At 48.3% G+C, this 22,414-nt stretch overlaps 2 protein-coding genes across 2 annotated transcripts; both read left to right on the top strand.

The window, feature by feature from the left end:
- Positions 1-1,246: 1,246 nt before the first annotated feature.
- On the top strand, positions 1,247-7,662 carry LOC124659899 (probable serine/threonine-protein kinase At1g54610). The gene is made up of 8 exons (XM_047197712.1): positions 1,247-1,720; positions 2,596-2,880; positions 3,224-3,541; positions 3,643-3,870; positions 4,557-4,657; positions 5,583-5,685; positions 6,197-6,637; positions 6,906-7,662. Exons 1-8 carry the CDS (start codon positions 1,397-1,399, stop codon positions 7,161-7,163), a joined length of 2,058 nt encoding a protein of 685 aa, XP_047053668.1. The 5' UTR covers positions 1,247-1,396; the 3' UTR covers positions 7,164-7,662.
- Positions 7,663-14,281: 6,619 nt separating this feature from the next.
- On the top strand, positions 14,282-18,838 carry LOC124664134. The gene is made up of 5 exons (XM_047201720.1): positions 14,282-14,353; positions 14,644-14,731; positions 16,019-16,210; positions 17,591-17,841; positions 18,689-18,838. Exons 1-5 carry the CDS (start codon positions 14,282-14,284, stop codon positions 18,836-18,838), a joined length of 753 nt encoding a protein of 250 aa, XP_047057676.1.
- Positions 18,839-22,414: the final 3,576 nt, after the last annotated feature.

The following is a 22,414-nucleotide window of genomic DNA, read 5'->3' on the forward strand; positions in this document are numbered from 1 at the left end:
CGGAGTCCCCAAGCAGCAAGGAAGTCGACGCTCCTCGGCACCGAAGCACCTCCATCCTACGCGCCGGCCGACGACACCAGCTTGGTCAACGCGAACAGATCCCACCAGATCTACAAACGCCGGATCCTCCACCACACGGACTCCGGCACGGGGACGACACGCACCACGCCTCCGATGAGACGCGAGCGAATCAAAGACGACAGATCCGCGCCGTGGCCTCCACCCGCAGCACCGACCGCGAAGGAGAGGACCGCCGCCTTCAAAAGCCACTCCCGGCCACGCCACCAACTCCCCGGCGCCGCCGGCTAGCAACCTACTGCTACCTACACTATGTACACGCCGGGATCCGGCGATTCCCCATCCTCCCGCCGCCGAGGCGGCCGCCGGATGGTGGGGAATCACACGAATCGCCGGCGGCGAGGTGGGAGCAGGAGATTTTCTGATGGCTGGCTTTGTTCAAGGAAAGTTCGATAGCGTAAATGGCATTCCTAAAATAATAAAACGGGAATTTATTTTCATGAACATAACCATTTTGGTGTATTTATCTCGCGAGAATAGATATTTGTACCAATTTCTAGAGCTGTATGCATGTTAAGAGTGGAGAAGTGGTTAGATAACGGGAAGACAATACCTTGATGTAATTGAAAGGTAAGCCCACATATTTTTTTTGAAGCATCCCAGCGGGATCGATTTTCATTACCATCGAGACAAAGAATACACAAGCATCAAGCCCAACATCTAGGTGCAACCAAAAGGAAACGCGCCTAATACCAGCGTCAGACGAAACACGACATGAAGAGCAAGAGTTCTCAAAATAGAACAAAAAACATGTGATGCAAATTTTGTTGTTTACTAGTGGTGCAAATGAGCGCATACAAGTATACACTTTTTTACATGCTTGCTCGCCATTTTGTTACAAGAGGTTATGATTACATCCACCAAGATCGGGTGGCGTTTTCCTTGGTCTATCACATGAAATGAGCCAATTGATGTTGTTTACATACTCCATATTTTCTACTAGTGATTTTTTCAGCAAAAATCAAAACCAATCCTACATACTCCAAATTTTCCAAGGCACATATTGGGAATACTCAAAATCTCACTCCTTCCCATTGAAAACTCCCAAATAAAGAAACAAAATGGTCATATCACCCTTGTGAAAACCTAAAATCACATCCAATCCCTGATCCCTGCCGTCTTCTTCACCTGGCCGTTGCTAGCCTAGTCGCACACTACTCCCCTGCCTCCACTACCAAGTTCCCTCTCCCTCTCCCACTCCAAACCCTAACCGCACTCCCCCGCAATCCGCTCCAACCCCAAGATCCGCTCCCCCGCATGCCGTGCCTGCCCCGGCGGCGCGGCCGGCCGAGCTGACTGACTCGCGCTCTCCTCCACCATGGGCTGCGTGTGCGGCCGCCCCGCGGCCATAGACGACGAGACGCCTCCGCCGCCGCCGGCCAAGTTCCCGGCGGTGGGAGTGCCCGTAGTGAGGCGGGACGAGGAGGCGCGGAAGCAGGCGAGGGCGCGGGACGAGGCGCTCGAGAGGAGGCGGGCGGCCGCGACGGCCATGGCCACGTGCCAGGTCAGGAGCCCGGTACCGCGGGCGGTCGAGGCGGAGCAGGTGGCGGCCGGCTGGCCGCCCTGGCTCGTCGCCGTCGCCGCGGAGGCCGTGCGCGGCTGGGTGCCGCGCCGCGCCGAGTCCTTCGAGAAGCTCGACAAGGTCACGCTCGCTCTCTTCGTTTCTTGCCTTCTTGCTTCACATTTTTTGCTCGTACTAGCTCTGGTCTCCGCTGCTTCGGCACATCGGAGCAGTAAAAAAAGTTGTGCTGTAATTGTCGTTCCACTTACTTTATTCTTTCTCCCGCGCTAGTGGAAGCTTGGGAATGAAAGGGAATTGCTTCTGCAATGGGGGGAATTTACCTTTCTAGTGGTGGTACAATACAATTGATAGCTGGGGACGACTGGTACTACTACCATTAAATTCTGTTACGAGTGGGCTTTTATGTTGGATGCGAAAATGCGGTGGCCTTTTCTTTCTTCTGGACTTTTCTTGTTAATTTCAGTGGACCTTGGGAGCCTGGAAATGTTGGACATTATTACTACTACTGGGGGCAAACACTGCCATTAATGGGGCAAAGATCCTTCTACTAGGGCGCTTGTTTTCATCTTTCCTTCCGATCCAGAAGAATCTTTAGCTACCCCTTGCATCCAGACAAACCCTTAGTGTACTAGATACCTGTACGAAGTGCAAAATATAAAAATAGACAACGAATATTCTTCTAATCATGGAACTGGTCTTTTCAAGGTGTACTGAATTTTATTAGATGTTAGAATAAATTGGAGCTATTCTGTTCACCATGCTTTGTGATTCATTGGTCAGTACTGTGAGCTTGGAAAGGTCAGTAACAGACTAACGTGTACTACTATTTGGTTGAAAGCATCGTCTTTTCTTTTTGCGGGACTTGCATTTTATGCTGTAACCTGTGTACACTGATCCTGCTGAAGCTAGTTTTCAGTCTTAACATGTAAATACCAACTGGATTAAGTTCGATTTTAATGCAATATTGTGTTAAATCACTGCTCTTTTGTATACAGATTGGTCAGGGAACTTACAGCAATGTATACAGAGCTCGCGATCTTGAAAGGCAGAAGATTGTTGCTCTAAAGAAAGTGCGATTTGATAATTTGGAGCCTGAGAGCGTGAAATTTATGGCGAGGGAAATTCTCATTTTGCGACGGCTTGATCATCCAAATATTATTAAGCTGGAGGGGCTAGTAACTTCAAGGATGTCTTGTAGCTTATATCTTGTTTTTGAGTACATGGAGCATGACCTAGCTGGCCTAGCTTCTTTTCCTGGACTAAAATTGACTGAGCCTCAGGTACATAATTACAGTATTCAGATGCAGTGTTGCTTAGTGCATTTCTCATTCAATATTCCTGAAAATATCATTTCATGTTATGCAATAATTAATAACATCTTAGTGTCGATGAAAGGAAATACTACCCCTGTTCCGAAATGTAAGCCTTTTTAGAAAGATGATGTAAGCCTTTTTAGAAAGCTAAAATATCTTTCTAAAAGGCTTACATTCTGGAACGGACATGATAGTACATAGCATTCATACGCTATATTGGTTTCAAAAGAGAGTCACAAGTAGCATTTTTTACTTCAAATATAGTTAGAAGTTAAAACATTTGTGTAATTTAAGCATCGGTTGTTTGCAGGTTAAATGTTACATGCAACAGCTACTCCGTGGCCTTGAGCATTGTCACAGTCGTCACATTCTGCACCGCGACATTAAGGGTTCTAATCTCTTGATTGACAACCGAGGCATATTGAAGATAGCCGATTTTGGCTTAGCAAGTTTCTTTGATCCCGAACAAAGGCACCCTTTGACTAGTCGCGTGGTCACACTTTGGTATAGACCACCAGAACTTTTGCTTGGTGCGACGAATTATGGCGTCGCTGTAGATCTCTGGAGTACTGGCTGCATTCTTGCTGAGTTATATGCTGGCAAGCCTATCATGCCTGGTAGAACAGAGGTATGCAATGAAGCTCCTTTTGGTACTCGAAGCAAATCAGATTAGTAAATGTTTATCAATTTGATCATAAAACTAAATTGTGCATACTATTCTTTCTTTAGGTTGAGCAGTTGCATAAAATATTTAAACTCTGTGGTTCACCATCAGAGGACTATTGGAGGAAGTCTAGACTTCCCCATGCGACAATATTTAAGCCACAACATCCCTATGCAAGACGAGTTACAGACACATTTAAAGATTTTCCTTCACCTGCTCGGGCATTGGTAGATGTTCTTCTTTCAGTAGACCCAGCAGATCGACGAACAGCATCTTCTGCGCTGCAAAGCGAGGTATTAAAATTCCTCCCGACTTTTCCAGCGCCAGAAGACAATTTTGTTTGGTTATTTTGATCATCTGCATATTTATTTGATCAATTACACTTTGTCATTTCAGTTCCCAATTTATTTTTTCTCATCATGTTATAGTGGTTAAAGTGTTAACGTAGCAAACTGAAGCATTTCCACCTTACTTTTCATCAATTTTTAATTTCTTGAACTCTAGATCAACTTCATTCTGATTGGGACTTTAAGCATTTTGTAAAAGGACATCTAGTTTGTATTGTCTATGACATCAATGATGAATTCCTCCTAGTTAGCTTGTATTGTCTATGAAGTCACCATCCCCTAGTTAGATTTTATTCTCTGTGACAGCAATGAAGAATTGAAGAGTTCCTCCTAGTTAGCTTGTATTGTAAATGATAGTATGACAGTTGCCAATTGGATAAAAAAGGGTGATATTATAAACATATAGCCAACCATTTCTGTGGTCTACTTGATGTCTGTGTCTTTGTTGGAAAATGATGTAGCTTGCAAGTTCGAGCCACCTCAAAAGTTATACACTTCAACAGCAACAATTAACTATTGAGCTGAATTTGTAAATGCTACATTATGATAGCATCCACAATTTTGTTTTGCACTTACTATTTTAGAAGTTCAAGCATGTATTTATTATTATTATTATTATTATGGTTTTGTAGTTTTTCACAACAAAACCATATGCTTGCAATCCTTCAAGTTTGCCGAGATATCCTCCCAGCAAAGAGTATGATGCAAAACGTCGAGAGGAGGAAGGTCGAAGGTACTCTCAACAAACTTATGTTTGCGTATTAACTTTTGACCGAGTGCTCATATGCTGCCATTCTTCATGTAGAACTTATAAGGGAAACACATTTTTGCAAAGATATAAGATTCTTTATCCACAATGTGGAAATTGCGCTAGCAGCTTCATTACTTAATCGAATGCCTAGCTTGTGGTTGTCCATAAAACCCATATATTTGCCTGGTTATGATGAACATGAGCATACAGTGATTTTCAGCTTATCTTTCCAATTTGTTGGAAGTAAATCCATTTGATGCCACCTAATGAGTCCAGAGTTCTAAATCATCAACTAAATAACTCCCTTCTCCTTCCATGCCATTAGGTTTCAAGTTTTCTTTCCTATATGTCATCACTGTGTCCATTTGGCCCCAATGGTATTCATTTCCAGATGCATGGAATACACTGGCAAAATGGTCATGTTGATGGCATAGAAGGAATTTTAAATCAGATGGCATGGAAGAACCAGGCTCTTATTTGGGGCATATCATGGAACTTACAGTTTTTATACATGTTCATTCCCATAAAATGATTATCCAGTGTAGGTACTGTATTTTCCCATGTCTGCCCAACACAGTTTCTTTGGAAATTAGATGCAAGTTAAGTGAGTACTGAGTAGTCTCAACAATGTGCATACATAAGCTAGTTGGACAGATGTCATGAAGCGTAGCGAGTGAACCATTGCCGTTATTCACCTGTTCTAAGTTTACACAGGGATATTCCCCTACATGTAAAAAGATATATTGTCCAGGTCGAGTTCATACATTTACATCTAAATGATCAGTTCATACTCTCTTCATTGCCTATGGTTCATTGCCTGCTTTTTTTGTGGTTTGATAGTTTAATACTTCATTGAAAGGAAAAGTCGTGTCATGAATCTCTAATGCCATCATTTGTGTTTCTCTAGGCAAGGTACTGCTGGTGGGAAGCAAAATCCTGAAAGACGAACTAGAGAATCAAGAGCAGTCCCTGCACCTGATGCGAATGCAGAATTAGTATCATCGTTGCAGGTATAGCTACCACTTGACATCTTGCTGAATATGTAGTCTTGTTTATCTTTAGCTTGTTGAGGTGTGCTTGATGACTTACATGTTCGTCCTCCTGACCAAGCAGACCCTGTGTTAGGTTAGGAGCTTTTCTGCTGTTATTGCTGTTTGCTTCTAGCCTTTGCCTATTTTTTAATCTAGTTTTTGGTCGGAGGCCACCTTTGGTGGTGTGTACTCCTGCATGTTCTTTGTCGTTTTCTTCTATACATAATGACATGTATTTAGATGTGTGCTCAAGGAGAAAAAGGTATATTTAATTTTATTATTTATCTTTGAAATATATTTCCAGTCATAATCATCAATAATGCTATATCATCTTCATTCCATGTAAAAATAAGTTACCCTCTTTTCCTCACAGGGACATTAAGTCCTAAATATACCAATAAGCATGGCTAGTACATTTTCGTCTACATTTTTGCTATCCCCAGAAATTTAAGTTTTCAAATGCCTAAAATTGTTCTCTTTTCAATTTCAGAAAAGGCAAGCCCAAGACAATACCAAGAGCAGGAGTGAGATGTTTAATCCTTGCAAGGAAGACTCTGCATCTGGATTTCCAATGGAACCACCCAGATCAACACATGCTACTGAATCTTCTGAAAACTCCAAACGTGTGTACCCGGCGAGAACCTTTCATTCTGGGCCTTTAGTTAATCACCCATCAAAACCTGGACCAAGCAAAAATGGGGAACTTCATGTACCTGGTGTTGCAGACCTGCCAAATTTCCCTGTGGCTTTGTCAGCAGGATCAAATACACGTGCGGATGGTAGCAATGGGACAGTAGTTACTCAAGCTGAAGCATTTGCTCATGGGCGGAGGCTGTCTGAATCTATTAATGGACCCTTCAGTAGTAGCGGAAAGTACGATCAAGCATTCCACCAGAAAAACGACAAGAGTAGCAGGGTGGATGGAGCCATTGTAAGTAATTCCAAACTTGAACTGCAAAAGAGGTGGAAACCTTTCTCGTGCCATTTCATTCATGTTTGCTGCATGGGTTTCTCAAGTATCATCTGTTGCACTTCCATGACTGAAGTCCATCGTTAGTTTCGATAAACCCAAGGTCATCAGGGTATAGTTTCTGTGCAGTGCAAGTTCACAAACCATGTTTCTGTTCATGCATGTGTGAGAAATGTCATATGACTGCACCTCTAGCGTGAAAAACTGATTGCTTGTCATTTGATAACAGGGCTACGGATCCAAAGGCAACAAGATCCACCATTCTGGGCCTCTGACCTCATGCCCTCCAGGCAATGTTGACGAGATGCTGAAGGAGAACGACCGCCAAATCCAAGAAGTCTTCCGGCGAACCCGGGTGGAGAAGTCCCGAGTGAGGAGGGCCCATGGGCATACCGGTGAAGGGCATCATCAGTTTGGCCTAAGAGACTTCGGTGCTGTACCGGTCTTCCCTTCCAGCCGCTCCAGCTACCGAGCGGCGCCCCAGTAAGTCCGACGTGTAGGCAGAGATTTTCCATAGCTTAGGAGCAAAATCTCTTCGGGGGAGTAGTATTGCTTCCTCCCCCTTAGTTCCCCGGGGATACACAGCACATTCTGTACAGGAAAGACTCGGCCGTGTAATATTTGTCTGTAGGAATTACCTTCGAGAGGGAGAGAAAGCGGTTTGTTAATTGGGAGGTAATTGGAGTGTTGTGAAAAGTCTTATCATCTGGTGGGTCTCCCATGTTTTAGTTTTCTGGTTTGCTAGCGACGTTGGAGTGGAATCCACTATTCAATGTTTAAAGTGCAAGTGCCAGACTGCAACTGTGATCAACACGGGCTCAGATTGTGTAAGATAGCCTGTGGATCGCCACTGAGATTGCACAAACGGAGAGTTGCTGGTGTCTTAGGTTAAAGCAACCCTTTATTTTCTAGAGTATGTGCTTCTTCCTCCTTACTGTCCAACCTTGTCCTCAAATGAATCAATGTAATTATCCACTTTCCAGTTTTTTTGGGTGCATGGAAGATTTTAACAACATCATGTTTATTTTTCTGCAAACCTCTTCTTGAGTTTCGTGCAAAATTTTGTCCAAGAGATTTCTTCCAAGTCCAAGTATCTTGCTCAGTTTGCATAGGTCTGATGAGACGAGTGTTCCTAGCTGTAGCTGCCTTTCCTTGCACACTGGATTCGTGAGTTGATGTACCTGGATTCTGGATCTGTCTTTGGCATGCCCTGCTGCAGGTTCAATCTGGTAAGGAGGCCAGCGAAATGATCAGTCTGCTCTGCTGCCTGGACAACCCGATCTACCCTTGTGCAAAATCATCAAGCTTTTTTCTAAATATCGAGTCTGATTTGATCATACTCTTCCATGGTTACAAAAACTCCTCCCTTCTCCTTTTCGCCTCCATTCTAACATTTTCCCATCGCCCCCGAATAGGTAAGAACTCGGAAAGAAAGGGATTTTTTTTAACCAAAGAAGCAGTATGTTGCTTCAACCTTGCCTTAGATTCTCACCCAACACCGCCACACCACCCCTAGTCCAGATCATGTTCTCCTTGTGACCGGAATTTTACACAGGAACTAGCCCTTCAACCCTAAGCAAGGAAGCCGATCTAGTTGACTGCTCCGATACCATTCTTGTCACGATCACAAGGTTTGGATCACAAATAATAGATAATTCAGAATATGAGATGAGAAATGGCAGAGCAAGGGATGAGAAAGTAGAGAAATCGAGTTGTAATTAGAGATGGCCCCTACCGTAGCCGGCCGCTATGGTTTGCATCATTTTATAAAACATGAGATTGTTGACGTGTACAAGTAGATTGTCTTTCCCTTTCCATCAGTTTGGACTTTTGGTTCAAGTGGCTAGTGCATGAAGTTTAACATGGTATCAGAGCCCAGGTTTCGAGTTCAAATCATGTCTTTCACAATCTATATCTATACCTAATAATAAAGAAAATAAGGTTTCTTGCGGTCCAACATTTTTTTAGACGGATTTACCCTCCCACCAAATCACATATTAGCACCAATTGAAAAAACGGTTCAATTTTTTTTATTCCTCCGTCCATCGCTCTGCCCGGCCAATTTCTACCGTCGCTCTTGACTGTCCTCTCTGGCACCCGAACCATACCAAAACCAAACCAAAAACAAAGTGTTCGTTCCTAACTCGATTCCTCCTTCCACCGATAAAAGTACGACATCTCGCTTCTACCTCTGAATTTTCTCCGTGGAATCCAAAATAGGTGTAGGTTTTGTTTCTTCTCTCCAATATATCAAATCTGATTCCGCTGATGGTCGCCGGAGGATTCCCTTGTATTATACTACACTATAATCTAATCATAGAAGTAGCGATCAAGATCGAAGTAAAAGCAATCAGGTGTAATCGCGCGTCAGAGCCAAGGCTCTACGAGTGGGAGGGATGCCCGGCCCCGCTGGCGTCGGCAGAGGCACAGAGTTGAAGCGAAGTCAAATTCTATGTGCCAGAAGTGAAAGGAGACCATGGGAGCACCCTGCCGGGTGTCGTCGTCGGTCAGGCACGCTTTCCTCTCTCCAACTCCAACCTTCAGCGATGTTTCTGGACAAGTCCTAGCTTCATGTTTTGTTGTTGTCTAATGGTCGTGAACCTCCGTGGCTAGCTCGGGACAATAGTTTTACCACTCATCTCCAGCTTCACGTTTTGTTGTTGTCTGATGGCCACGCCTTGAGGAATAGTGATGTTGGATTGTGAAAAAACGCAATGTTTCAGAGAGCAATCACCAAAGCTTGTATGTTTATGAAGAAACTGGTGCCCACGAATATACATGGAGAGTAGCTGCTGGTGTGACGCCAATTGCCGGGAGTTTGGCTTCAAATTCGGCCGCGACCGGACATGCATCCTGCACACGACTGTTAGGCTAATATGCTTGTTGTATTCCACTGAGTGTACTCCGTGAGATCCTGCCGGTAAGTCGCAACGGCAGTAGAGTGGTCCTGGACCTTCCGGTCATAATCAGCCAGAGCAGTGTCATCAGCACTCTTAGCTGCATCCTTATCCGCCTGAGTAGCATCAGGGGCAAGGGCAACAGGTGGCGGTGCAACAGGCACCGTAGGAGCAACAGGGCGCGGCGGACAGGAGACCTCGCCAGAAAGCACACCCCAAAGACGAAGACCGCGCATGTGGACGCGCATAAAGGCAGCGAAATCAGGGTAATTCGCGCCATCGAAGATCACCGGGCAGCGAGGGATCGCAACATAGCCCGAGGAAGACATAGTTTTTTTTTTTTTTTTTTTTCGTTTTTCTCTTTTTTTTTTTTTTTTTTTTTTTTTTTTTTTTTTTTTTTCAGATCCAAGTCAACGAGCAAGCAGAGCCAAGCGGGCCAAGCAGGCCAGGCGGGCCAGGGAGATTGGCGACGAGATTGGCGAACAGAAGGCCGGACTCACGCGCGGAAGTCCTGGCGACGAGCGGACCTCCTGTCCACGGGCGAGATCCTGGCGACGGAGCGACGGAGATCCTGGCGACGGGCGGACTCACGCGACGGAGCGACGGAGATCCTGGCGACGGGCGGAGCTCCTGTCCACGGACGAGCCTCCTGGCGCAGGCGGACAGAGGATGACCACGGGAGAGGAGCGGGCCGGGGAATCAAGGCGGCCGGCCAGGAGGAATCGAGGCGGACGGGGCTCAGATCGATTTGGAGGCGGCCGGCCAGGAGGAGATCTTGGCGCCGGAGGAGATCGGCGTCGGGCGATCTCGCGTCTGCGAGCAAGACGAAGAGGAGATCGAGGACGGACAAGGACGGCGACGGCGACGGCGGAACAAGCGGAGACGGAGACGCACGACGCACGGACTAGTAGAAAAATAGGACCAAAATTTGCTCTGATACCATGTTAGGCTAATATGCTTGTTGTATTATCAGGGGGCCAAAGGCCACAATATATAGTACATGTACATGTGCACATATGCAGAAAGCCCCCTAACATATGGGGAAACTACAATAGACAAATATATACATCTAACAACGACAAGGTCGACGAGGGCAAACCTGGTCTCCTTGCGTGGCTGTCTCGGATTTCGGTCAACTTGATGTCAGCGGTGTTCGCGAGCACAGATAAGGTGGAGCCATCAGACTCCGGCAGCGGTTCGCAGGCCGACGAGCGGAGCAGCCAGACTCCGTTGTTTGCTTTCAAGGTCGCGGACGAGGCGCGACCGTGTGAGCACAGATGAGGTGGAGCCATCAGATTCCGCCGGCTGTTCGCAGGCCGACAAGCAGAGAAGCTAGACTCCAGCGCTTGCTTTCAAGGTCCTAGACGAGGCGGAACATCTTGATAATTACTGCTTCAGCCAAACAACACAAAATATTAAAAAAATATCAAAATTCCTTAACAAAACTGTGGTATCCACTATCCAGTGCCTAGGAGAAATATACTACAGAGCCTAATGGTGATTATCAATATACACTCTTTCAGTGATTTCTTTTACATTAATTACTAGCACGTATGATATGTCAATGTTTCAGTTTTTATTTCTGTGGTAGGCGTAGAAATCAACCCATTGCAACGCACATGAGATCTTGAAACCTGACTTCCTCAAGCAATGAGAAGAGGTGGATGTGGTAGGGAAGATGCTACCAATGTATGAGGTGCGGAGTGCAAAACGGGTCTAAATGAAGCTTGTCGATGCAAAACTCACTCTCACTACAGGAATGGGAGGCTGCGCCGAGGGCCAGGCCAAAAGTCGGGGCCGTCGGCGTATGGCTCGGCCAGGCCAGCCTGCCCTTTCGACCCTCGACGTAGCGCGGCCGTCGGCATAGTGAGGTCTACGCCGAGGGCAGCCCTCGGCATATCTTTGACCCTAGACGTAGACAGGGCTACACCGAGGGTCCCGGCCCTCGGCATATAGCTCCATTCATTTAGTGTCTAGATATTACTAGATTGAGCGTTGCTACAACAACAACCGCTCCACTGAATGTGAATTAGAAACCCGAGATGCTATGCTATGTTGCTAAAACAATTCTGTAAAGGTTAAAGTGTACTCGAACAACAAACCTCACAATGAGAGTGACACTTCACATGCTAGCAGCTGGGAAACAATAAGCCACATAAAGATGCAATGTTCAAGCGCTTCATCCGTGGGAAGCGATTCATTTTTGTTGAGAAGATATATTTGATGGGAGCATTTTCTGGACTTCCTACACGACAAGAAATATAATTTGTATCACGCTGACCCGTTGCAACGCACGGGTATTTTTCCTAGTTTATTCTAAAAAAATCCCCGTAGCCTCCTGCCATGTGTATACGGCCTCCCACTGCCTCTTTGCCTCTCTACACGTGTTGACTTGTCTTCTCGTTTTCCCTTCACACGTGAGAGAGGGTGTTGACGTGTACAAGTAGATTGCCTTTCCCTTTTCATCAGTTCAGACTTTTGGTTCAAGTGGCTAGTGCATGAAGGGAAGACGGGGGCGGCGGGCGGGGGAGGAGGACCGGCGGCGGCGGACAACGGCCGGGAACAAGCTTCAAAGAAACATCCGTACGAACTAGAAGAGGAGGAGGACCAATTTTTACTCTGATACCATGTTAGGGCAATATGCTTGTTGTATTACCAGGGGGCCAAAGGCCACAATATATAGTACATGTACATGTGCAAATATGCAAGAAACGAAAAGTAAGATCGTAGTAAACAAAAGGCAGAAAAAAGAATAAAGAAATATTGGGAACCGTTCGCTGACATCATTCAAGCTGGTCCGCACGATCCTCGTACTGTCATTCAAGCTGGTCCGCAGCTCCACCACAGCAGTCACCACCGCGGCCGTCGACGAGCAGCCCATCCCCGCCGCCACGCCACGCCACGCCACGCCGCAAGATCCAACCACGAACCGAACGGCGGATTTACCTCATTAAATCCCATTCCCTGCTCCTAATTACCTCCAAGACCATAAAGTGTGGATCACTCCTCCCTGACCTAACCTCTCCCCCGAGGCGGCGGCGCCGCCCGCCGTCCCCGGGGAGTTCCCCTCCACTCCGCCCTCCTCCCCTCCCCTACAGGCCCCCTCCTCCGCCGCCGTCGCCGAGGAGCATTTAATTCAGGCCCCCGACCATAAAGTGTGGATCACTCCTCCCCGACCTAACCTCTCCCCCGAGGCGGCGGCGCCGCCCGCCGTCCCCGGGGAGTTCCCCTCCACTCCGCCCCTCCTCCTCCCCTACGGGCCCCCTCCTCCGCCGCCGTCGCCGAGGACGCCGCGGGGCAAAGCCCCTGTGGTGAGGCGGCGGTGGCGGCTCGGTCCTCCGTCGGCAGAGCGCAGCGCGGCCTGCGGGAGCGTGTGGGGGCGGTGGCCTACACCCTCCTCCTCCGTCGACTGAACGCAGCGGGATGGTGCTGGCCGGCGGATCTCCGGCGGCCGGCGGCGGATGTTGGCTGCGGTGTGGTCGGATCTGGGCCGGAGGTTCGGATCGCGATCCATCGCGGCTGCGTCTCGTCAATGGCACGAGGATGCTTCGCTGGGTCTTCTTTGCGGCTTGAGGACGTCCGGGTCTTCGGCCCGGGCATGGTGGTGGTGGCTGACTTCATCCACCGAAGGCAGTCGGCCAGGCTGGCTGTGTTGGATTTTTCATCCCACTTTCAGCACCGGCAGCGAGACGGGGAGGCATAGTAGCCGGTGAAAACCGAGCCGACTCCGGTCATGGCGGGCGATGGCGGCGTCTGCGCCGTTATCTTGTTGAAGGCATCGTCAAGCAACTATCGCTAACCTACTCGTTCCGGCGGCGAGATGGAGGAGCTTGGAAGCCGGCGATGGTGTCGCCGGTGGAGGGTTGGAGTGGCCAGCCCAGGATGGTCGCCGACGTGGGGGTTCAACCTGAATAAAGGCGGCGGTCCTAGGGCCTCTCTTGCGTGAAGAGGAGGACCTACCGGAGGCCTGGACTCGTGATCTGGCCGGAGTGTTGAGTTCCGGAAGGCTCCACCGATGAATGTAACAGTGCTTTTGCCTGGAGTTTGTTGGATCGGAGGTATTCGGTCGTGCGCACCCATGTTTTTATTCCGACCGATTGGTTCTGGAGGAAGCGGCGCGAAGCTCTTTTTCTTTGATTGACATCAAGTGACTATGGATCCATGATGAAAGTCGGAAGAAGAGAATTTCATGAAAGCCGGAGGGGAGGACTAGCTAAGGGAGGTTCAAGTCTTTGCGATGTTGAGGGACTTGCTTGGTGTTCCGGGCTTCACAGCAGCGGTATGAAAGTGGGGGCGACAACACGGGTGAAGTGCGGAGTCCTACCTTTCAGGGTGAAAACCCAAGGTCCGGCCTTAATTGGTTGTGCCTGGCAATGTCCTTGGTGGAGGCATTTGTTTTGAGAGCGGGGACTAGTCTGTAATTCAGGTGTTGTCTTGGCGGTGGATATATTGCTGTTGTTAGGCCCGAGATACTGTAGCGAGACTTTTATTTCTTAGTTTTCTTTTTTTGTTTTTGGCTGTGTGCATCTGTAGTGTCATTAGGATGGTGCGTTGTTGCAGAGGCTGGGTGTAATTAGTATATTCTTGATATTAATATATTCTCTTTATCGAAAAAATTACCTCCAAGAACCAAACGCGTTGTTCGTCTCACCGCCCGGCTCGCCGTCGCTCCCAATCCAATTTTAGTCGAGAGACGTTGGCAGCGGCGATGGAGGTGGGCGACCTGCACAAGGTGTGGGAGATCCGCGCCCTCAAGACTCTGTCCGCACACTCCTCAACCGCATGCAAGTTAGTAGCCTCACTGTTTATTTATTCCGAATATCACATTTTTTGCTGATCTGTCACTATCAAACGCTGGGGCTACAATAAAGTTCTTGCGTGGAAATGCTGCTAATACAGATACACAAATAGTTTCGATAATTTCTTGAGTAAATTGTTGAAGTTGAGTTATTCTAGCTTTTCGTTCTTTGTGAGGTGTGAAGTGCGGTTATTGTCTACTTGCACAGTTGAAATGTACCTAGTTTTTTCTTGACCATCAGAAGCTTATGTTGCTTATGGATAATAATTCAGGAATGTGAAGAACTTGTTTCAAAGGGTATCACTGGGCCAGGACAATGCTTTGATGGCACAGGCAGGCGATTAGGTGGATTTTCAATCCATCCACCACCACCATGAAATGGTTTGTAGTCCCAAATATCAAGGGGGACTTGGAGTTCATGACCTGGAGGTTAAGAATTCAGCTCTGCTGGGTAAATGGCTTTTTAAGCTTCTTGCCGAGGATGGGATTTGGCAAACTATTCTTCGGAGAAAGTATATTGGCTCGAAGACGTTATCCCAAGTGGTTTAGAAACCTGGAGATTCTCACTTCTGGGCTGGTCTCATGGCGACAAAGAATGTTTTCTTTCGCCATGGTACTTTCTCGATTAAGAATGGAGCACAGATACGTTTCTGGGAAGATGTTTGGTTAGACAATGCTTCCTTAAGTGAACATTATCCTGCTTTATATAGTATTGTTCGTCGCAAAGGTGATACCATTGCCACCGTAATGGCTACCTCACCCCCGAATGTGATGTTCAGACGGGTTTTACTTGGGCAAAAGGCTACAAGCATGGAACACTCTAATTCACCATCTGGGTGATATTCACCTATTGCCTGAACTGGATGAATTTAGATGGAATCTTCATGTAGATGGTACTTTCTCAGTCAAATCTTTATACAATGCGATCCTACATTCTGATATACCAGTTAATAATAATAACAAAATCTGGAAGATGAAGATACCATTAAAAATTAAAATATTTGGATGGTACCTTCGTCGAGGAGTTATTCTTACCAAAGATAATCTTGTTAAGCGGAATTGGCACGGAAGTTCGAGGTGTGTTTTCTGTCATCATGATGAATCCATTAAACACCTTTTTTCCAGTGCTATTTTGCTAGATCTATATGGTCAGTCATCCAAGTAGCTATCACCCGACTAGTGTGTCTAATGTCTTTGGCAATTGGCTTCACGGTATCGATTCAAGGTTTAAGTTGCTTCTTAGGGTGGGGGCGCTAGCAGTTATCTGGGCGCTTTGGCTAAGTAGAAATGACAAGATTTTTAATGATAAAAATTGTTCCTTGTTGCAGGTCATCTACGGATGTACATGTATTCTCCGTTCATGGTTACCTCTTCAGCGGGTGGAGAACCGAGACCTCTTTACGGAGGTTTGTACACGGTTGGAGGCTACGACGAGGGATATTTTTTTCCTACATGGGTGGTAGCATAGTCTACGGATAGCAGCACCACCTTCACCCTAGGCGTTATATGATTCATCGTTCCGATATGTATTTCGCCTTTTTTTATACTTTGATTCCAGATACTTGAACGGCTGTGTGCATCCTGATTATGCAGAGACTGGATGTAATTACTTATCAAAAGTAATAAAACATCCTTTATCGAAAAACAATCCACCACCACCATCTCTTCCGAAAGCTACAGTAAGTGCAACACGGAAATGGGCAAAGAATGGAGCTCTACAGCCATCTGTGCCAAGAAAGCTGGGTGGAAATAATTATGTTATGAGTGCGTTGAGTCCAGCACAAGCTGCTGCCATGGCTGCTGAAAGGAGAATGCAAGATGACTTGTGGTGTGGATCACATTTTTTCGATAAAGGGAATATATTAATATCAAGAGATAACAATTACATACAGCCTCTACAACAACGCACCACCGTAATGGCACTACGGATGCACACAGCCAAAAAAAAGGAAAAGAAAACAAAGAAACAAAAGTCCCGCTACAGTATCTCGGGTCTAACAACAGCAATACATCCACCGCCAAGACACCACCTGAATTACAGACTCTCCAAAAACGACGCCTCCAAGAAGGGAACAGTGCTCAAACACCTTCGTCGCCCGATCAAAGATCTTAGGTTTTCACCGTGAAGATAGTCTGCACTCTCAAAACAATGCCTCCACGAAGGTCATTGCCAGGCACAACCAGTTAAGGCCAGACCTTGAGTTTTCACCCTGAAAGGTAGGACTCTGCCCTTCACCTGTGTTGTCGCCCCCACTTTCATACCACTGCAGTGAAGCCCGGAACACCAAGCAAGTCCCTCAACAACGCGGAGACTTGAACCTCCCTTAGCTAGTCCTCCCCTCCGGCCTTCATGAAATTCTCTTCTTCCGGCTTTCATCATGGATCCATAGTCAGTTGATGTCAACACAGAAAAAGAGCTTCGCGCCGCTTCCTCCAGAACCAATCGGTCGGAATAAATGTATGGGTGCGCACGAACGAATACCTCCGATCCAGCAAACTCCAGGCAAAGCACTGTTACATTCACCGGCGGAGCCTTCCGGAACTGAACCCACCGGCCAGATCACGAGTCCAGGCTTGGTCCTCTTCTTCACGCAAGAGAGGCCCTAGGACCGCCACCTTTATTCAGGTTGGACCCCCACGTCGGCGACCATCCCGGGCTGGCCAAACCAACCCTCCACCAGCACACCATCGCCGACCTCCAAGCACCTTCATCTCGCCGCCGGATCGTGGTGATAGATCAAAAGATCCACCACCACCAACCGCTGGCCGACCCTCTCCGGCGAAGAAGAGGGCCACCTCCTCCGTCGAACCCAAGGCTGCTGCCCTGGGCGCCCTCGTGTCGCGGAAGAAGCCCGAGATCGCCTCCACACACCGACGAGAGGCGGGGGGGGGGGGGGGGGGGGCATGGCGCAGACCGAGGGTCTGGTCGCCGCCCACCACCAGCCCCTGCCGGTGTGCTGCGGGTGGAAGCCTACGGGAGGGGGGGGGGGGGGGGACCGCAGCGCGAGAGCCGCCGCCGCCCATCACCATCCGTGCCGGCCGCCGCCGTATGCGTCGAGGAGGGGAGAGCCCGTCCGCCGTCCCGCACGATGGCGTGGAAAGGCCCCCACCGCCGCCATGCCCCGTGGGTCTTTGCCCCGGCGGCGCTGCCGGCGGCGGTGGCGGTTAGGGTTGGGGTGAGGGTCGGGAGAGCGTTCCTTTTTGGGTGGTGTGGATCACATGACCAGTTTGGCATTGATGATTCAGAAAATATTGTTACTCTTGAGCAAGCACCTAACTTCACTACAAGGGATAGAAAACACACAAAAGCCGGAAAAAACACAAAGGTTGTGTTTTCGAGCAGTTCTGCAGAGTCCAGCACTTCATCTGAATCTCAAGTCGCAGCACCAGGGGATTCCTCTTCTTCTAGGACAACTGATGCGGGCATCAGTTCTCTGTGGGAGTCTAGTGCTTGCACTCTTCTAAATCAGGTAAATTGACTGGCTCACTTTTTGTTTGTAACACTGTGCCCTGAAGTTCCTCACTTCCTTCATACCGTTTCTTACACCAAACTAAAAGTCTAGGTGTGGTTTGATGGCTAGTTCTTCTGCTAGGCAGAGGTTTCAACATACAAATTCTCTTGTATTCTTTGTGGTGCTTCTCACTGGATGAATTTGCACAGTGACTCATACTATGAGTATGAGGTCCACCGGGCATGGTTCGTATGGAAATGAACGGCTTCATCCTGACAGGTAATTCTCAATAAGATGGATTGTCGGATACTTCTTCAGATAGGGCTGTGCTACATCATAAATTGGATTGCTCATTCATACCAACCTAGCTGTAGGTTTCTTGACAAATAGTCTCCTTAAAATATTCTGAAGCCACATTGCATATTCTGAAGCCACATTGCGCAAGTTTATGTCCAACCTTAGTCAGTGGCAAGATTTGACTATAGATTAGACTGTTTTGAAAGTGTAAATTAACTTCCTGTACTATTGTGATAAAACCCACAAATAATTCCATGTATTCTCCATTCGAAGTGGCATAACTCCATTTCTCCATTCAAATGCCTTGTACTTATATAAGACGGCTGGGGCTATGCTCCCATTTCGGAAAAAAAAACTTATATAAGACGGCTATACAGTTTGGACCAGTTTTTGTTCTTGTTTTGCTTAAAAGGGTTAACCCCGGAGGTGCTGCAGTTGTAAACTGGCAGGGCGATACAAATGGCAGAAGCAAGTTAGTAGGATTGTTTGAACAGTGACGCTCTATTTCATATGTTGTGATCTATCTCAGTAGTTGACCTCTGACAGCGATTTTCTGTGGTTTCCTCAGGATCGCACTTTTGGTCAGGCACCTGCTGCAATGTCTTGTCTTGTTAGTAGCTGTTGCCTCTGTTACCACTGCATTTCAATCCTACCGAGTTGCAGAGAAGAACATCAAGCTTTAGCTTGGTACTCCATTAGTGTATCCAAGGCCTATTAATGCAAGATTAGTATTCCAAACCTGGATGGAGGAAGTAGCCTTACTACAATCTATAGTATTCTGCTTGTGGAGCTCCCAATTCCTTTTTGGGAGCATTGACTCATGGGCACTGGGTAGTTTGTCACGCTGTATGTATTGGGATCTTTCACTTGTCTAACTGGCTTTTGTGCAAGAATGGCATCATTTGTGTTTGTCTAGGCAAGGTACTGCTGGTGGGAAGCACAATCCTGAAAGACGAAATTGAGAGTCAAGAGCAGTCCCTGCACCTGATCCGAATGCAGAGCTTAGTATCATCGTTGCAGGTATAAGCGACCACTTGACATCTTGCTGAGTATGTCTTGTTCATCTTTAGCTTGTTGAGGTGTGCACTTACATGCTCGTCGTCCTGACCAATCAGATCCAGTGTTAGCCTAGGAATTTTTCTGCTGTTATTGCTGTTCGCTTCTAGCCTTGCCTGTACATGTCTATTTTCCTTTTTCTTATTTTTATCTGGTTTTTGGTTTTGCAAACAGAGGCCACCTTTGTTGATGTGTGCCCCTGTGTGTTCTTTTTCATTTTCTTTTATTACTAATAGACAATGACACACATTTAGATGTGTGCTCAAGAGAAAAAGGTGTATTTAATCGCACTATTCTTTGAAATTGTATGTCCAGTCATAATCATCAATAATGCTATATCATGATCCTTCCATGTATATATAAGTTGCTCTCTCTAATAGGCACATTATTAAGTCTTAAATATACCAATAAGCATGGACAGTGTATTTTTTCCTGTGCATTTTTGCTATCCCCTGAAATTTCAGTTGTCAAATGTCTAAAATTGTTTTAGTTTCGTTTCAGAAAAGGCAAGCCCAAGCCAACACGAAGGGCAGGAGCGAGATGTTTAATCCCTGCAAGGAAGACTCTGCATTTCCAATGGAACCACCCAGATCAGCACATCTTACTGAATCTTCTGAAGACTCCAAAGGTGTGTATTCGGCGAGAACCTTTCATTCCAGGGCCTTTAGTTAATCACCCATAGGAACCTGGACCAAGCAAAAGATTTTTTTTTGAAACGGAGGCAAAAGCTTTGCCTCATCCATTAATTAAGAAGAAAGTGCCCAATTTTTAGGAGAAAATTGGGCGAAAACCAACAACACACACTGGACACCCCGGCCAACCTGGCTACCCACACGGAGCACACACGCCATCGAGAAGAAAAGCCATCGAAGAGGATGTCATCGAGCGTCATCGTCGTCACTCCTCCACGAGCCAGCGATTCCGACTTCACCTTAGACGACCGTCACCGAGACCCTCGCCGCGAACGACAATGGAGCCAATGTGAGCCTATGCCAAACAGTCGACCCCCAAACACGTCGAGGAGGAGGCAGCTCCGACTTCAACCGTGACCTTCATAGGAGAGAGTTGCACGCCTTGCACCGACGCAAGCACCAATCAAGTGGCATCGTTGCCACAAGTCGCCTCGCAGCTCCGACTTCACCATCACGGCAGGGGTGACGAAGGACATGCCGCAGCTCCGATCCGCTCACCAATGTCATCGTTGCCACGCAGCCCACGACGCCGACACCAACCATCGTCCACGGGTCCCTCCGACCAAAGCAGCTCCAAATCGATGCCCTCAAGAGGGAAGACGACACAAGAGTGCCGCCATCGACCGATCACGGCGGATCTAGGGATTACCCCGGAGCTTTTCCAGACAGGATGACAAAATATCACCTCGGCGAAGCCTTCAAGAAGGAAGCGGCGCCCGAAGCCGTCGCCATCGCCGGCCTCGGCCAGCTGCCGGCCGGCCAGCCACCGAGGACAAGGCATTAGCCCGGAGCATATCACGCCATCCTGCTTCATGCTTCTGGCCAGACCACCTCCCTTTCGTCAACCACCATCACCACCACGGTCGCCACACCCGCCCAAGCCCTGGACTGCACCGCCGGCCGACCTCCGGGCGCCAGCAGAAGACCACCACCACGAGCTCCTCCGCGCCACACCAACACGCCCCTGGGAGGGCCGCCACTGGCCAGGCCACCGCCCTGGCCCACGAACGTCGGCGAGCTCCTCTGGGCGGGAAACGCCCAGCACAGAACTCCTCGCAGCCCCGCCCTGAGCCCGACCTCCGCCCGCGCCACCACGCCGGAGAAGCCGGCGAGCAGCCGCCGCCCCCACCTTGACCCGCCGCGCGGCCCCTCGCGGCCCAGATCGGGCCCGCTCCGCCCGCCGGCTCCACCAGATGCGCCACGGCCGCGCCGCTGCAGCCCGCCGCGCCCAGCCGCTGAGGCCGCCACCTGCGCTGCGCAGTGCCGTCCAAACGGCCGCCGCGACGAACGCCCCGCCACCAACTGCCCGGGGCCGCTGCCCCGGCGTCCGAGCTCCGCCGCACGCTGCGACCGGAGGACCCCCGCCGCCCTTTGGGAACGGGGCCCGCCGCCACCGCGGCAAGGGCCGGCGGCAGCGGCGGCAGGGAGGAGGGGCGGAGAGGCCGACGGCGGGGGGCGCTAGGGTTTCCCCCGAGCCGCCAAAGGAGGGCGACGCGACCAAGCAAAAGATGGTGAACTCCATGTTTCAGCTTTCAGGTTTGCTAGCGAAGTTGGAATTGAATCCACCCGTTCAATGCCTTGAAATGCAAGTCCCAGACTGCAACTATAATCAGCAGATTGTCTAAGATAGCGTGCCGTCGGTCTTGCACAAACCAAGACTTGCCGGCGTCCTTGGTTAAAGCAGCCCGTCTGTTCCTTTCTACAGATGAAAGTTGAATGATCCAGTAAGCGTGGGTTCACTCTTCTTTCTGAGATGGCAAAGCGAACCTGGGTGCACGTGAACCCAGGTTGGAAATACATTTTCGAAATGTGAAAAAATTCTGAAATAAAAATATCGGGGTACGTATGCATGTTCCATGTGTGCGTAGAAAGTTTTCGCAGAGAAACCACTTTTTTATTTCAGAATCTAAAAAACACAAAATACGTCACATATATACTCCTATATAGCCTTGTAAAATTTCACTTTTTTGCCGAGGCAAAATAAAATGTTTTTTCAGACCGAAACTCATGTCCAGGGCACATGTTTGCGATCATCTTTGCAATCATTTTGTGTTTCGATTTTTGAAACATGTTTTGACAGGCGTTTGCTCCGGTACAACCCCCTCCCCTAAACTCAAAGCAAACTTAAATACAAGGACGGCTGAGATCGTTTGATACCCCTTCATTTAATATTAAACGGGTATACGTAGCCCTGTATAAAACCCGTATGATCCAACCAAATTGTATACCGCATACGTATGTATATAATTATGTATGTACATGGATTATTGGTGGCGATTCGTCAGCGCCGTGGCGGTCGTGGCCGTCGGGCGAGAGGAGCAACAAGGTGGTGATGGGCAGCCACGAGGCACTGTGAGGCGAAGCTAGACGACACGAGTCTCGGCAATGTCTCGTAGGTTCGTACCGGTATGGTTGGGGCGGCGTGCAGGCTAGACGGCGGTGTGACGGCGCGACGAACGGTCGGATAGTCCGCCCCGGATAGTCCGGTGCAATTCGGCCGGACTGTCCATCGCGTTGGGAACGAGATTAACCGGACTGTCTTGCGG

Source organism: Lolium rigidum, chromosome 6 (genome assembly GCF_022539505.1).
Source record: "Lolium rigidum isolate FL_2022 chromosome 6, APGP_CSIRO_Lrig_0.1, whole genome shotgun sequence".
Taxonomy (NCBI): domain Eukaryota; kingdom Viridiplantae; phylum Streptophyta; class Magnoliopsida; order Poales; family Poaceae; genus Lolium; species Lolium rigidum.